This window comes from Pogonomyrmex barbatus, unplaced genomic scaffold (assembly GCF_055798465.1).
Source record: "Pogonomyrmex barbatus isolate J1 unplaced genomic scaffold, ASM5579846v1 scaffold4, whole genome shotgun sequence".
NCBI lineage: Eukaryota > Metazoa > Arthropoda > Insecta > Hymenoptera > Formicidae > Pogonomyrmex > Pogonomyrmex barbatus.
The window spans coordinates 9,610,755-9,628,377 of NW_028297138.1; the positions used below are offsets into that span (position 1 = coordinate 9,610,755).

General features: G+C 39.3%; 2 protein-coding genes across 3 annotated transcripts in view; one reads left to right on the top strand and one right to left on the bottom strand.

Annotated features, from left to right (window-relative positions):
• Positions 1–17,623, bottom strand: part of LOC105423580 (lachesin) — a 49,499-nt gene that overhangs the window by 28,206 nt on the left and 3,670 nt on the right. For both annotated transcript variants that reach the window (XM_011633366.3, XM_089081343.1), the window contains exon 2: positions 14,205–14,338. In XM_011633366.3, the coding sequence (XP_011631668.2) occupies positions 14,205–14,337 (133 nt within the window). In that variant the 5' untranslated portion in view covers position 14,338. The remainder of the gene's footprint in view (positions 1–14,204; positions 14,339–17,623) is intronic.
• Positions 1–17,623, top strand: part of pygo (pygopus family PHD finger) — an 86,744-nt gene that overhangs the window by 9,081 nt on the left and 60,040 nt on the right. The window lies entirely within an intron of this gene.

Here is a 17,623-nt window from a genome sequence, read left to right on the forward strand (position 1 = left end):
AGTGTGATACGTAAATAACTGTGAAAGTTATGTAATAAATCTCTAGGATTGTTATAAAATTTCTACGAAATTACTCAGCTTCGATAGGATCGACGTTTTCGGAATAATAGAAATGAAGATTGGCTGGAAAAATGAAGAAAGTATGGGACACAATTTAAAAGTAGAGAGTAAGAGGTCAATGTAATTCATGAAACTTCATGAATACGATTTTACACGTTACAGAAATTAAAGAAGTTACCACAAACGATAATTGTAACTTTCCGTCCCGCATAATTGTACGATTTCATTCGGTAATATTCCTTACTTTTCAGTTATTCATTAATCTTCATCATGAATTTATTGATTTAATAAATTTAAGATTATCGTCGACTATATCAAGAATCAACAGTGCCGAATTTATCGAATTACACAATGAATTACACAATATCGAAGTCTCATTAGGTTGGATCGAATTGAGTGCCCGTATAGCGATAGCTAAAAATAACTAAAGAAGAAGGAGCAATGTCTATACATAGTGTACGCATGCGAATAATAACTTCGTTGAGTTATCGCAGTTTTTCCGGATCGATCGTAAATACCGGGGCACCGTGCTATACAAACGGAATTTTCGAATCGAAATAAAATGTAGAGGGACCGAACGAGATTGGCGATCGAGGCCGATTGGCAATATTCGTAAATAAAAGGATCGATTCGCTCGCGTTGCCTGGTGTCCACGCAACAATAACGCTACGATCTAACTCAGTTTTCCGCGCGTTCGAATATAAATCTCGGGCGCCTTGCACGGAATTTTTGAGTTCGAGCGAAACGAAACGCGCGCGCAAAGGGAAATGGGCCCCAAGATCGAAATCAGCGTGCAAACTGCCAGGAACGACGACGACAACAACGACGATGAGGAGGAGGAGGAAAAACGTGTCGATGTCCGACAGAACGAAATATCGCCCGACGTATTTCAGACACCATCTTCAGACACCATCCCTACGTACCGACACGTAGTGCCGATACCGGCAATGCGCCGAGAGATCGCAGGCCGAAAGAGGGAGGAATGTTTCTATGTGTCGATGCAGTTACATGACGTTCCCGTTGCCGCGCGAGTAGGTTATCGTGAATGGAGAATCACGATGGGGTCGTATAGAGATGGGACTGATGCCGTCATGCACGAGAGGAACGTATGTTCCAGCTACGGTGTAGCGCGGCAGATCGCGCATTCGACAAATGACCCTCTCTTATTTCGGTCGCATGTCTCGCCGATACGCAAAATGCATCGCAATGCGCCGAGATCAATCGCTATCGGAACTCGGGATAGACTTGGATTTACGAAAAATGACTTGCAATTTACGATCCTTTAACTTTTCCTTTATAAAGATGAAACGTATGATAAATAAGATTTTAATGTTTTATACAAAAAAAGATTCAAAATGATTGTATGTGTTAATGTGACAAAAATATTTTATACCATATATATATATATATATATATATATATATATATATATATATATGGTATAAAATATTTTTATTACATTAACACACATAAACATCTTGAATCTGTTTTTGTATAAAACATTATCCTAACTCCTCCACATGTCAACAGCGCGTGATATATATTTGTATGATATATATTTGTATCACGCGCTGTTGACATGTGGAAGAGTTAAGAAGATTTATATGACCGCAAATCCGTAGCTATAGTGAAAACTTCCTCTCTTAACACATCAACAGTCTGATAAAAAATATTATTAGTAGTCACAATAGAGTGAGAAATTGACAATGTGATAACAACAGCGTAGAGAGCGTACCGCGTAAAATTGATTTCACCCGTTTATCGCGTTATAACGGAAAATTGAGGCTGAGATTATTGATAGGAGTAGAATAAAAATGATCGCACGATGTCCCGTGAAATTGGTTTAGTTTCTTTGAGGAACGGTTATATGAAAAATATACAAAAGTTTTTAAAAATTCATTGTATTTAGAACTAATTAAACTTTAATTACATGATAAATTTTTATTTTATAAAAAAAAAACACACACAAAATAGATCACTCAAGGAAATAAAAAATATTTTTTGCAACAACCTTTTCCAAAAGGGATGGTCTGCATGTAATGTTAGTTATCGATATTTTTATCGAGAAAAATTCTGCGTTTCGAAGAGAGTTAATACAGTTAATTGATTTACGAAATATTGGCATTGGACTATCGGCGGTCAAAAAGCTTTGATACGTTTTCAGATACGAGCACGATGCAAGGGATTTACCAATTCGGCGACAGCATGTCGGGGATGAGCGGCGTGCAAAATTTGAATCTTTATCTCAATAAAGCGGGTGCAGGTCGAACGGTGGAGTCTGTCCCGCGTTCTATGCAAATTTTATCATACTTGGCATGCTAATGCCCCGCTTAAATTGGTCCGCGATCACCGGACCGACATTAACTACTGACTTCATCTTCGCTTTGCCTTTGGGTCTCTAAGCGCTCGAATTACACCGTTGCTGATGCACGAGACATGTATTGCTTTAAGTTAATAAGGACAGCCGCGGATAGCTGGGATGAATCGAGCCATTAATGCCACGGAGAAGAGCTCCAGGAAAGTGAGATTTTCCTTAAACGAGAGTTTAACAAAGTTCCCGGTTATTACGACAGAATAGCCAACTTCCGTGATAAGGAGGATAGGAGGGCGAGGCACGGCCAACTTCTCCCTCGCCGGAAGAGTAAATATTTCTCTTTTCCTTTTTCGGTGCGCGCGAGGCTCAGCAAATTTTTATCTCGAGCGAAAGCATTAATTTGCGAAAAAAAAAAAAGGACGACACCGGAAGTTCGGCTACCACGCTCGCGGACGACGGCCTTCGCTTCCTCGTCTTCGTGTTCGCCGTGTTCTCGCATCGCTCTCTCGAAGACGCTTAACTTTCATCGCGAAACTTTAGTATCATCTTGAATTTATTAAACCCTCCAGCGTATTTGATGAACATTTCCCGGTATTACTGTGTCAATGCCATATCGTTTCGCTTTGTAAAATATAAACAATCCTCCTCGATAAATTTATCGAAACGATCTCTCATTAATGTTTGCGTGATTATACGATATTTGATGGTCGTAAAGTAAAACAGTATTCTCCGCAGTTTACGTTTTGCGTAATTAATGTGCGAAGCTTGGCGGAAATGTAGCGGGAACCTCGATTTTTGATGAAACTTCACTAGCAGAACATATATTTTTAAGCGACGTCAGATACATTTCAGACATCAGCCTTAAAATATATATTAAAATATATTAAATATATAAACTTACGCTTTTGACAAAGTATTTACGACTATGTATTATTTTAAAGTCTTGACAAATTATATAGCCAGCGTCTCCGCTACACCTTACGTCATTTCGTTTCAAGAAGGTGTAATACTCTACAGTCAAACTAAAGCACGAAGTTTCGTAAGAGGCTAATGTGACGCAATATATTCGTGCATGTATCTGTGTTAGATTAATTAGCATACCTCATGTAAGATTTCCACGTCACGTATGGTAATTACATCGCGAATATGATTCGCGCCAGCTTTCACGAGTAGACTCAGATTACTCGTTCCAATTCATCCACGCCTTATTTCTTAAATAATATCAAACAGTTACATCATAGCTGGTTACATTGTATTCCATCGTATTATATTAATTGTAAGGCCAACGAAATGCAATTCACGTTACGTAATAATCAACGTAACGACTAGTGTCACAATGCCGTAGGTTTCCTGCACGGAACATAATAAAGCAATGTAGAAACGCACAATATTGCGATTGATGTATAAAGGGTAATTACATAAAGCTTACGATTAATAAATGCCGCGCATCGACTTACTGAAGGAGGCACCATCTGCGTGCACAACGTTTAAAGTCTCATTCAACCCCGTTTTCAACCGGTTGTAATGCGTTTATGACTGCTTATTAAATCCATTGTGAATTCCGATTCGTTGTCGAAATAGAATGTTTATTCATCACTATGGTCCTCTCGAGAGATATATAATCATACCTCTAAACATTTTTTATAGTTATTTTACAAGACTGTTACAGTTTTTAGTCTTCATTGCGAGTAAAAATTTTTTTGTTTTACAACACGCATCCAATTTTTGTAGCTTTAATATTAACAAGGTTCATAAAAAAACAAGAATAATTAAAAAGCAAGAGGATAAAAATGGTGTGACACTATGTATAATAGAATGTATGAGGAAGATAAAAGTAGAATTCTGAAAGCTTGCGTATTTTGAAAAAATGTTTTGGATATAAAAGTAATATATAATTTATGAAGAGTTAAAACGCGATTTGTGAGAAAGAGAAAAATTGTAAAACTGTATAATTATTTTATATTTCACATTTTCTTCGCTAATCTTTCTAATGGTGACAATAATATTTTATATTTTTTGAAAACTTGACTCATCCTTTTATAGAATATCTGCAATACTAAAGACTTATTTTCTTTTTAAACATTTTATTAGATATTTTTAAGTTTTAAACATTTTATTAGATATTTTTAAGTTTTTGTGCACATCTTGTTTTAAGTTTTCTTAAAACTCCTATTCGCGCGAGCTCATCCTTGTAGTTATCTCGAACTTCTCTCAATGTAAATATGATCCTGGCAAAGTCACTTTTTAAACTTTTCTTGAACTCGTTGTAAAGACCGATAAATGTTTAACTCATCTTGATAATCCGATAGAATTATTTTCCAACAAAGACATCAAGAGACACTGTGCCAGACACGCAGATTTCGTTACAATACAAAATCTAGTAAATTACACTGCAATTTGTTTGACAGTTGGAATTTTTATTGAAGTTAAACGATTTTTGGATATACGATACGCACATTTTCGCATTACCTCTCCACACACACACACATATTTTTCGCACGCTCTGCCGTTTTTGGAAGAGAGGATTTGTTTGATGTCACCATAGCTGGCAACCGTTAATACTGAAAGAGTAGATAGTTAAATAATGCTTTTTTACGAGAGCCCAGCTCGTTGTCGGGATAACAGCGGATATATAGTGCATGTCAAAGCGAAATGGTGGCTACGGTGTGCAGAACGGGTTGAGGCTTAGCATACGAATATCCGATTCTCTATTTGTGGGTTGCTACGGCGGTCTGATTTACATAGTTATTATGATATTATGCGGCTGCAAAAGGATTTTTATCATCAGCGCTGTCTACACCACGAAGGAGGAAAGGACGAACGAACCGTGACATACGCTTTCTTTTCTTCTTTTTTATCATGTTCATAGTATCTGCCAAGAATTAGGTAATATAAATCTGTCAAATTCCATTTTTCCAGCTTTTTGTCGCTCTTTTTATTTTATCTACAATCTTGTGAAAATAAGTGTGAAAAATATTTTTCTAAAAAGATCTGTAGTATTTCTTTTTTTTTTACGAAAAATATGTTTCGTTGCTATTTGATATCAATTTGATCGCGATTTAATATTAAGTTTGCTATTTTGTATCACGATAATAATAGTTTTACATCATTCTGTTTTCCTAATCTTATTTTTCCTTTTTAAATTTTTGCTTTTTAAAATTTTTTTTTTTTTTATTAAATTATTTTAATGATGACTTGCATAAACGAAAAGAATATTTTCAGACGAGATTGACACGAAATGAGATTTAATGTCTATAACAACCTCTCGCCAAAGATATTACTTTGTCCTTGTTGAAGTTCTATTTTAGCGTACCAATAAAGACGCAGAGCTTCCATAGTTTTTTTTGTAACCAAAACGATGACATAAGCGGATTATCAAACCATCACTCTGCAAGTCGAAAGATTATAAGTTCCTTCAACTTTATTAGTCAGTTATAATCTCGGTAATGTACTTTTATCTATTTAAAATATGATTAATTATTTAAAATATGATATTAATAATTATATAATCTACATATTGCGAATATTAATATTTATACAAGTATTGATCTAATTATTTAAAAAAATATGTTCTAAACTTTTATTAAATTTCTCAAGTTATCTATATCGAATATTGCACGAAATAAATTTTTTAAATCTAGAAAACACACATTATATTAAATATATATTTAAAGAGTACACAATTAACGATAAAATATTCATTTGAACCGAATGGAATTCCGTAAGTTGTAACAGTAGCTTTGACATATCGAATGAAGAAACACGGTGAGAAAACTTGTACTTCGATCGCACCTTGTTTCAAGTTTTATGTTACTTTATAACCCGAGCGTTATTCTCGGGAGGAGAAAATCGCGTACGATCGCAAACGTGATGCGGGCAATTTTCCAAGTGATTTTGGTATACACGTGTAACGGGCGAGAGAAATCGGTATTTCTCACAACTCGCGGCGAATGTCGGCAATCGATCAACACGGCAGAGAACTCGACTTGAGAACCTAATAAACGTCTGCCCGGCTCTTCCTCGCCTCGGCGGAGGCTAACCGGCGCGATACCAAAGCGGATTATTGAAACGCCACTCGAAGTCGAGGAGGGAAAAGTCCGTCGGTCTTAGCCAGATTCGCGGGATTTTAAATTCTCACGGCTCGAATCCCTGCCGAAACTCTTCTTTATCGCGCCGCGCCGTTTCGGGCCGTAAATATATATCGTCGGCTCGCGAGTTAGTTCACCATCCACATCCTTCCACCGCCCTTTCCACAAGCGCAAGCTGTTACACCGCTCGATCTCCAAACACCACCGTTGCACCCCCGTTGCAGACGTAACCACCAACGTTCTAGCGGCGGTGGCGGTGATGGTGGTAGTGGTGGTAGTGGTGGTGGTGATGGTGTCGGCAGCTCGCTGTCCCCAAACCGATTGCATTTGCCGCTGCCGCCGTCGTCGACTGCGCCGCGATAATTCCATTTCCGCGAAGCGGCGCGAATTCGAAGTTTAATTAATCGAATTCGCGCCCATGCTACCCTCGCCCATCCGAATCCTCGTCTTTGTCTCATCCCCCCCTCGTTTATCTTTCTCGTTTCCCTTCTCGTGCCCTCTCGTTCTTCTTTCCCCATCTGCGGCGCCTCTCGCTCGCTCGAGTCTCATCTTCCGTCCACTCCCCCCCCCCCTCCCTCCTCTCGGGGACAAGCTTCGATCCCGGAAATTAGTAAGATCGCACATGCGGAACACGGAGGTTTCCCGCCTGTTGGCGCACCGTGTCTGTATATGTCGTCTGCACCTTAAACATTACATGCATACCGATATACACCGATACACGAGACGTATGCAAGTCGGTGCACACGATCGCGTTACACAATGCACGTCGCGTTGCCTCGCTCGGTCGATCGGTTAATACGGCGCGGAAATGTGTACCGTCCTGAGACGGCGGCGGTGAAAAGTTTACCGAAGTCAACGAGAAATTTACAAGCGTTCAACGCGCTCGATCGAGCGCTCTGAACGGCCGTTTCGATGGCTTTTCTTTCTCGTTTCTCGCGCGGAAACACGATCGACATTGAGCGATGCCGGGGTGACGTAACCGAATCCATTATTCCGAGAGGTAAAGGCGCCCGATAAAGAAAATTAATATAAACAGCTTGCCGCGCGGAGCGAGCTCGTTGGTCTATTTTTCACACATCATTCGCGTTTCCTTTAAACCCTCCATATAATAATCCATCATACTATTCATTTCTGATTAAAATTCCATTCAAGTAAATTTTAATTCTACTTGAAATTAACTGAAAATCAAGGGCTTGCTGTATGCATATGTATTAGTAGTTTAGGAGTTTAGTTTGTAAACTGCCTGAGATTAACTGTAACGACGATATTGTGTTACGCAGGCGTTGCACATTATGTGCCTAGCATCGTTAGAACATAATTCGCATAAGCCGCGTTCATTTCACTCGCGTGAAACACAAAAATTATTACTGTTTCAGCGTTTTTCGTCAACAAGAATTCATTTACGTGGAGCGTGGCGCGTGTTTTGGAGTCGTCCCATACGAAAGCTGCGGTTCTACTTGTTGCAATAAACAGGAAGCGGAATACAGACGACCACCGTCCACGTGCGGGAAATTAAATATTTCCGAATTAATTGAAGCGATATTTTTGAGCGCGGGAAGACACAGAGTCGTAGCGGCAAAGTGCGCACGGGAATTTCGCAGAGAAGAGCCACAGAGCCGTAAAAATGCGACCGCATCTGCCGACATTTTTTATCGTCCGGCTTTGAGCCGGCGAATGGCGCGTGGGCGAGTGCGCGCGAAATTGTATTTAAAACTTGAGTCTCGGGTGTGCGTGCACGCGTGTGCACGCGTTCAGACGTACGCATTTATGGACGCACACGCAAGTAGTACGCGGACGTGTACGCGTATATTACGCATTCGCAATTCACCTCACGCTCCTTTAATACCAGCCCGGGCACGTATGCCCGCACCGAGGCGCGTCCTTAACGTGTAAGAAGATTACTACTAGTACGTGAGCGCGAGCGAGAAACTATGCTTGAAACTATTTCTCATTCGAGCGTATGGGTGTAGCACATATTAATATTAAGCGCATACCGTGCAAACACGTGCGCGACGCCGGTCGTGTACCCGGGTGTCATGATACAGAGTGTCTCGGGAGTTACGCACTTTCCCTGATGTACGGACTTGTACGGAAGTCAAACTACGAGGAGCGATTGTTTCAGTGTCATCGATAATTTCGGGATTATCCTGGATATTAACAGCGAGGGGGAAGGGGATAAAATCGAAGTTGCAGGACACGCAAATCAGCAAACTCACGCTCTCTTTGCGCGTGAATTTAAATCCTCTTCCAACGTTACCGGCACCGTAAATCTTGAGTATTTGTTTTTTAATCATAAATGATACGATATATTTTGCGCCGCAACAGCTTTCTAATTAGCGCGCTAATTAGCGCTACGTCTAAACACGCCCCTGCGGCGGAAAATAAAACCCCGTGAAAAGGTCCGTTTATAAATCAGACCGCTTAAGCAAAAAAAAAAAAAAAAAAACTTGGTTTGTTGAATCGCGCTTATTAATGTTTACTTCATTGCGTTCGTCGATCGATAAAAAAAGGAATTTTATCCGTACAATTCTGGAACAGTTGATGCTTTGTCATTGCGACAATTATTAAAAATCACATGGACAATTCTCAAGGAATCTTATTAAGGGCTGAATTTTCGGTTCGCTCAATTCGGTTCGAATTTGTTCACGACAATTGAATACTCGAGGGAAGATATACGAGTGCCTGTATATTCGCAATTGCATATGTCCCGGCGCTGATGTATACCCATATAATCACAAATGTAATTGGTTCTATACATGGTCCAACGTCCTTAACGTTACACATTACGAAGCTTCCTCGGCGTTAACAGCAGTGCTCAGATGCGAATGGCTGCACGGCCTCGAGACGATGGTCGAAGTCGTACAGGATGTATTGTGTAAACGCAGTTAACTACAGTAACGAAACACGTTTTGCTCGCTATACTGTGGACACGTGATATATATATACATATATATATATATATATACGCGCGCGCGCGCGCGCGTGTGTGTGTGTGTGTGTGTGTGTATCGTTATATATTAACGTTTAAAGGGTTTCCCGGTGGAATACTATCGGAGAATGGTGCTCGTGTCGCACCTGTGACGCTAAATGCAAAACTTTAATCTCGCATCTTAATCGCACTTCTGAGTGATCAGAGTGATATTTCTGGAATTTTATGGAGTGATTACTGCTTACTTTGAATTTAAAACCGACTCCCGTTTAATATTTTAATTACCGGAGATAATCGCGGATTATTTTCAGTCTCTGGCTGAAAGCATGATTAATTATAGATTCGTATTCATGAGTTGCTGCTGAGTTATTTGCAGCTGAGTTATTTGGCAAATATCCTTCTGTAAATTGCTATTTGAGAACTCTATTGTTACTTTAGGCTCATACTAATCCTCGTGTGTCTCGAATAATCATTGAGATTTGTCAAAGTACAAGTAATAATTAATCGATTAATTTCATTTTATTCGTAAATTCATTTATAACTTGAAATTTATTTTTTATTGATTACAAAATATATATATATATATATATATATATATATATATATATATTTTGAACTTTGATATGCGTTTTGATCTTTCATTCATCGTTATTTCAAGAGATCTTACATAAAGTATTCTTAACTGTTGGCAGTTTGAAACAACTGAAGCAAAGCTCTTAGAGCAAAGCTCTGTTTCTACTTGCCCACAATGTATCCGTATTATGAACTATCTAGAATGACATATCATAGCGCGAATAGGCAGACGTATTGCGACGTCACGTATTACGCAGATAGACACGTACGAGTATATTACACACGAGAATCTGACATCACGCGCATACCGTGGCATTTGATAGATAAGATCGTTACACTACCCGAAGCAAATGATAGTGGTACTATACAACTTGCATTACGTCATCTCTCTTAATCATTGTACGAATGAAATCAACACGTTCGGTGTATCGACTGCTCCTATCACATCACCGCGCATCAAGTTGCATCAATATTTTCCGGCGTGAGTTATTTTTTTTGCACATTTTTGATTAATTTTTCGAACGTAATAAAAACTTATGAAAAAGTTAATTTATTGTGGATAAAAAAAAAACAACCCTCGAAAATAAATATTTTTATATAAAATATTCTAGACGTCTATAAACGAGGTACTAATTAAAAAATTTTTACGGTATATGAAATGTATGCATGACACGTGATTAAATAATTTAATTATTTATAACATGTCAGCTTTTAATTTGCGCCACGAAAGGCACATCGGGATAAAAGAGAAATATGTTAGAGATGGGAATACATCAGCTTTCGTAAAATTGAAATTCTTTTATCAAATATTTAACAACAATTAAATTTTGAGTATTTGATAAGTTTACTTTGCCCAATTCTTGCATTAATTTTTGATATGCGAATATGAGCATTCACATCTACAGGTAATTGCTAATGCGATATAGCTATTGGCAAGTCACGAATATTTTTCTCTATTCATTTAAAAGCATGAAACTTCACTTGTTCCGCACATCAGTTCAAAGGGTTGCTCTTAGCAAATTTTGCTTTAGTGTGCATTTTACTTTCTCATCTTTTTACTTGGTGTTCCAGTTTCACGTATCGGTTATCGACTGAAATATATATTGAAATGTTAAGCGAAACCGCTGTCAGTTGTCGGAAAATGTCGGATAAGTAGGTAAAGTTAAATAAAGAAAACGACAGGTAGGCAAAAGAGCCATTTATTACGCGGGCGCTTTAAACGTCTTGCAAAAACACATAAAAGAAAATTCAGATAAAAGAATCTGAAATACAAAGTGGCCTATAACAGGCGAATGAGCGATACTTCTTGTTGCGGGATCATTTTTCTAAACTTTAATTTTATGTTAGGTTTTCTGCAATTTAAAAAAATTTGCATATCATATATCGCGCATGATAATTTCATAATTGAAATGCATTTGTCGGATACGAAAGATATATATATATATATATATAAAAAAGGAAGAAAGAAACGTGGAAATACGTATAAATGACCTGTTTGCTATTGGCGTGTATCAAGCTTCGGTACGCTTGACGCATAATTGGCCAATCCTTCTGCATGCACACGTCACGTGTTTTCGCGTGCCCCGCCGTTATTCTGTCTGTTCGTGCGCGTAAATATCACGCGTTAGATTCGTAAAAGGGACGACTTGCAGCGCCCATCCGTTCGCGTACGCTGGCGTACGCTTAAGTGGTAAACTTGTAAGTGGCGAAATAAAGTTGGGCAGGGGTTCCGCGTGCGCACGCTACCGTGTCTGTGACAGTTTAATTAATATCTTTCATCCTCAAAGGAAAAACTTGGCGAACTAACCGGCATGGACTCGGTTGCAATGCCGGACTAGAACCACTTCAACTTCGGACGCAACGACGACGACGACGACATCGTCGTCGTCGACGATCCCCCGCCAACCAGAACATTCTCCACGGCTCCATTCTTCTCTTACTCTCGTTTACGAGTAACTCGCTCTCGTCTCCGAGCTCGTGGCCACTTTGATAAAGTTTTGTATACTATATTTTTCTTTTCTTTTACGTTACGAGCGATTTTGTGCTTTGGCGCCAGCAAACTGAAAGATTCGCGCGACTGACAAGTTTTTGTGACAAAATTTTACTCGCAAAAAATATATAAATCGTGTCTGCAAGTTATTGAAAATTGCATTCATTGCGCAATATTTGTTCCAGCAACATAATTATAACAATTTTAATTTTTTAAAATAAAATAATAAATAATAAAATAAAAAAATATTTTTATAAAATAAAATGTTGCTATATGTACGTATGTACATTTGTATACATTAGCGTGTACGTGCACATGCTTTCACTATTTTCATTTTTCATTAGTGGATTTAAAAAAAATCAGCTATCGTATACTTTCGCTTCGACACGCATAGATTTTCCAACCGCCTATCTCTGAATGCACCGACGATTAACTTCATAAAATATCGCAACAATGATAATGCGCTCTCGGCTGTAGGAAACGGCGAAAGAGAGAAAAAACAAAGTGATCCGACGGATTTGTAAGCCGCGACTTCTGAACAATCCGCAAAAATAAACGTGCGTGCATACATCAAATTTATATTGCAAATGCCATTATATTTGAAGCATTCCGCGAGCCTAAGTTCATGGTATGTGTTTGTCCATTAAATTAAAGTATTCGCGTTCGCGCACTGATATTACGGTTTTCAGGAATTATTGGAAGATCGATGCAGATTGATGCAGATCGATGCGATTTGAAATGACAGTAACTCCTTTGGAGAATTTGCGAAAAGCTGATATTATCCAGTTGTTTACGAAAGTGCGAAAAGCGTGATTACACTTCACGATGTGTCTGTAATAATGCATTAAAATAGTTTTCCTGAAATTCAGTTGTAAAATTTCACTAAGCTCCGAAAAAAATTGATAAATAATAAATCTTCCTTCTGACTGTGGTGCCGCGATAAGCATTAAATTGCTCACGATGCATTTCGCATTCGTTCGAAACGAAAAACCGGTTTAAGCCATTTAAATCGTGCTTTCGTGTGTCGGATCGAGATTTGCATGAGGAAATTTTTCTCCTTTTCTTCGTCAAACATTATCGGACTCTGTGATAAAGGCAGACAACGTATCGCCGGCGCAACACCGTATAAATCCACCACATGTAGATAATATTTCACAATGCATTATTCAGATTTTTCACAAAGCTTTATATGCTTCGCGGGGAAGCCCTTTAGACATCGCGGAGTAGATACTCGCTCGTGTAAAAAACACGTGACGTTACGTTGCGTTTATTTACGAGTCGGCACGCGAGAGGATTCCTATTACCCCCGATTATTATCGGTCAAATACCCTGATCATCGACACGAGAGAAACACGTGATCTTATCAAATAATTGAAAAACTGCACAATCACACTTGGGAGGAGAGATACGGTCTCCGTATCACTGGGATCGAACTGATGATTTTGAAGAGACGAAATTAGAATTCGCTCTTCGTTTAACTAAATGTGCAGGGAGCTCTTCTTTCACTAAAAGTTATATCTCATTATGTTGTTTCGTTTTATATGAATTATATGAATTATATTTTAATAACGCTGGAAACTGTAAAACTGAAATTATTTAATATTAAAAAATTTTATTAAAATGCAGAGTTTATTCATGAAAATATTATAAATCAGTCAGCGTGATAAACACATTTGTTGCGATTTGTTATTATTTGTTGTTATTTGTGCGGACAAATATAGATATTAATACATTAAAAGTTAAATATAAATTAAATAAATTCTATTTCGACATAATGATTTATACACGAACGATGTTGTTCAAACAATGATAATGTTTTACTTGCTTTCACTTTTACATTATCGCGAATTAATTTTATTTTAATTAATAAATTATACCAACGAGGGCGAAAAGATAATTTTGTATTCACATAGAATGGCACACCGTGATTTATACAGGACACAATGTGGATATAAGGAATAATCTGGCGAGCCCCCTCCGTTGTATGTTAAATCGAAAGAGGGTTGGACCCTTTCAACGAACATTTACCAATGTTTATTGGAGGGGACCGAATAAAAGATACGATACTACTAAAAGCGACGAGTCTCCTTTATTTTTCCGACTGTAATACGGGATATTTGCTCGCTCGCATTCCTCGGCACGTGCCATTAACGCCGACAGGAATTTCTGTCTGCGCGATCTCTCCTCCGCGACGAGGGAAAGGAAAAACCAGCTGGCAATATGCAGATGAGTATATATACGGGTATGTACCTGATAGCGTCGGATTCGTCGCGGACGAGGAGCCGTCCTGGCGCATGGCGTCACTGGTAATTGCCGTGCCGCCGAGATTGGTGCTGTAGTCTTCGAGAAGTACGCAGCACAGTAATAGCCGTGCCACCCTCATTCTGAAAGAACGAAAGAAAAGCTGAACGAGAATAACAAACCCGCGTTCCCTGTCAACTTGTATTTCCTCCCCCCCCCCTCTCTCTCTCTCTCTCTCTCTCTCTCTCCCCCCCCCCTTTTCACTCCCTATATCTTGGATTTTATTACAAGGAATGGGAGGGACTTGTCCGACATTTATTGCATTTGGATACGATTAACTAGTGGGTGGTAGGTATTGCGAGGAGCGACGTATATGACGCGAAATATTTTGATACATTTTGATTAACGCTCCAAACGTAGAATAATTAATTAATTAATTAATTAATCACGAAAGTACGAAGTGAATTGAAGCCGAATAATAATAGCGAACTGGCGAAATGTTTGCGAATTATTCCAAAATGTTTGAATGTATATATTTAAATGGGTAATGGTTATTTAAAGGTGTATTAAAGCGCATTGCTTCATATTACGCATTATATTATCGAAATGTTGGAATCTTAATTATAATTATTAAAATTAAAGTTAATTTTTTATGAACGAATGGTAAATATTTTCAAAATTGTTGGAGATACTAGAAAAAACTTTTCACGTTTCACGTAAAATTTGCAAAAAATATTTTATCCGCTAGTATATCGATTTATACGTCAAAAAGCCAATTTTGAAAAGATAGAACATTTTACTATTGATGATGATACTTGAAAAAGCCCAGTTTTGAAAATCTCACTGAACTCGATACGTATCTCACTAAATGTCTTTTTATATCTGTATGTTATTGAAATTTATATATTATAATTATAATTCTCTGTGAATTTTAAGCGAAATTTATAGATAAAATAAATAGAAAAAAAGAGAAAGTTCATTGCATTTACTAAAATCCGTTAGGTAAAAGATTACACTAAGAGACGTACATATAATAACAATCAACAATATCATTGTGATATAGCAAAAGAGAAAAAAAGAAAACTGTCGAAAAATAATCTTAAGGGGTGGAAATCTATAAAGGTAAAATCTATAAAGTAAAACATATAAAATAAAAAGTATAATAAACTAAGCTGAAGAAAGGTAAACGACTCATTTAATCGGTCGTGTCTATCGCGAGAAAACGAAGCTTTCTGGAAGTGAGGCCACGTCTAGCCACCCTCAATCGCCGAAGGCGGTAGTGGGCAAACCGGTTAACGTGTGAGAACTTTCCTCTCATTCGCGCGCCAGTACTCTTCCTCTTCCTCTCTCCTTCCCCCCCCCCTCCTCTCTCTCTCTCTCTCTCTCTCTCTCTCTCTCTCTTTTAGTTCTTTTCGTTTCTTTTAGTTCTTTTTAGTTGCTTTGCGCGCTTCTCCTTGTCTCCTCTCTCGATCGATACATTTGTCAAGCGACGTATAAACGCCACTAAGTTTACGGCAATTCCACGTAATGTACGAGGAGAATCGGCCGTCAAAGTGTTTTGCCGGACTTGGGTCGTACATCCTGGATGTTGGGACGCGGTCGCTCGCCGGTCGTCGCCCTTCGGGGAAACACGAGCAGGACAACTATCCCTTACGCCATCTCGTAAATAACTATCTCGGCCGTTTAGCGGCGGAGATTTTAGTCCGCGTACGAGGCAGAATTTAGCGCCCCTCTTCGCCGCGCTCATACGCCGCGCGCGCGAGTAACTACTCATTCTTATTTACGACAGGACCAAATGAAAACCCCTCTCGGGCCGACCTGTCTCGCACCCCGACCCTCGTTATCCTCACTCTTTCACTCACGGGGCCTTCCCTTTTTTCCTCTCACCGTCACTCCAGCATCTCTCTCCTAGCACGCCGATGTCAGATTATGAGCTCTTTGTCCCATCACGCTTACGTGTGATCGATGGTCCTCGCGGGTCATGGCGAAGGGAAAGATTTCCCGGCGAAAGCGTCGGGATTTTTTTGAAAGATAGGGGTCAAGAGGAGAGATATTATATCCTGCCGATTACTTTTGTCACTTTTGTATTGCACGAAAATACTTTTATTTTCGAGTATATCACTACGGGATATTTTCACCGTCACTGCCGCCTCCTCCGGCTCTTAATTTTGGCCTCACTTCCCGACTGGCACTTCTTCGGGGTTCTTTTACCTCTCGGCTCTTTAGAAGCAGCTTCTCCTCTTGCAATTTTATCTGATGGAAGCCAAGGGAAAAATCCAGGGCCAAGCTGTTGAGCTTGAGTTTAGCTTCCCGGTCGAGCGAAAATCTCCCTGGCGTTCGGTTATTTGCGCGTAAAAAAAAATATTTCGAATCGAGATTTTATTTTTATCTGACTCAACTTTTCCTTACGTTTTCTCGTGCCATCCCGACTTTAATCCACGGCGGCGGCACATCGTAAAGTAAAATCATGACGTATCGATCGCGATTGATCTCGCGCGATAAATTCAGGCGTCTTGTACCAGCGTGTCGAAGGCATCTGCTCTTTTTATTCTTTCCTTTTATTTTATGAATCCGACGATACCGACGGAGTATTTTCGCGTTCCATCTGAGGATCGCACATATATTTTCGCGGCATCTCGATTCGATAAGATACGGGAGAGAGAAATCCGGGACCGCCCGCGCCTTCGAAGAGACGCTTGATTTATTCCAGCACGGCGAAAATCTTTTATTCCTCAATTATCGTCGCGTAAAAATATTTTAATCCGTCCCACGGACTTTAATTCTCGCTCCATTTCCGCTGCTGTAATTTCCGTGGCTCGATTTCTCTCTCTCTCTCTCTCTCTCTCTCTCTCTCTCTCTCTCTCTCTCTCTCCTCCCCCACCTATCCTCATTGAAAAAATATTTTTCCTATCCAGCCTCCGGATGCTTCGTGTCTCTTTGATCGGATGCATTATTCTCATACGCCTTTATTGAATTTATTATCCCGGCTGCTCATTACTCGCTGCATTACCGGAATCGCTTTTGCCGTTTAATCCGGCATCCACTCCTCGCCTTTTCTCTTTTGCTTACTTCTGACATCGTAATATCCGACGCTATCTACTACAGAGGTAATTTTGCTACGGGCCGTGCGAAGTAAAATCGCGCGCCTATAAATCCAATTTTCACCATTATCGGGAGCCGCCCGTCGCGGAGAGATTGGCAATATCAACATCCATAAAGACGATCCTGCTTGTACAAGTAAAATTCCATACTCTACTCTCTTAGGCGCGTTTACCGCGGCCCGGATGTTTGCCCGCAAACAATCGCCGCCAGGAAGAAGAGTCAGGTGAATGTTACCATCGAGCCGGAATACCAATCGGTCCTGCTGTGCGGCAGCGCGATAGAAACTGCGTTCGGGAAAATGCTAAAATCCTAGAAATGCTAAGCGA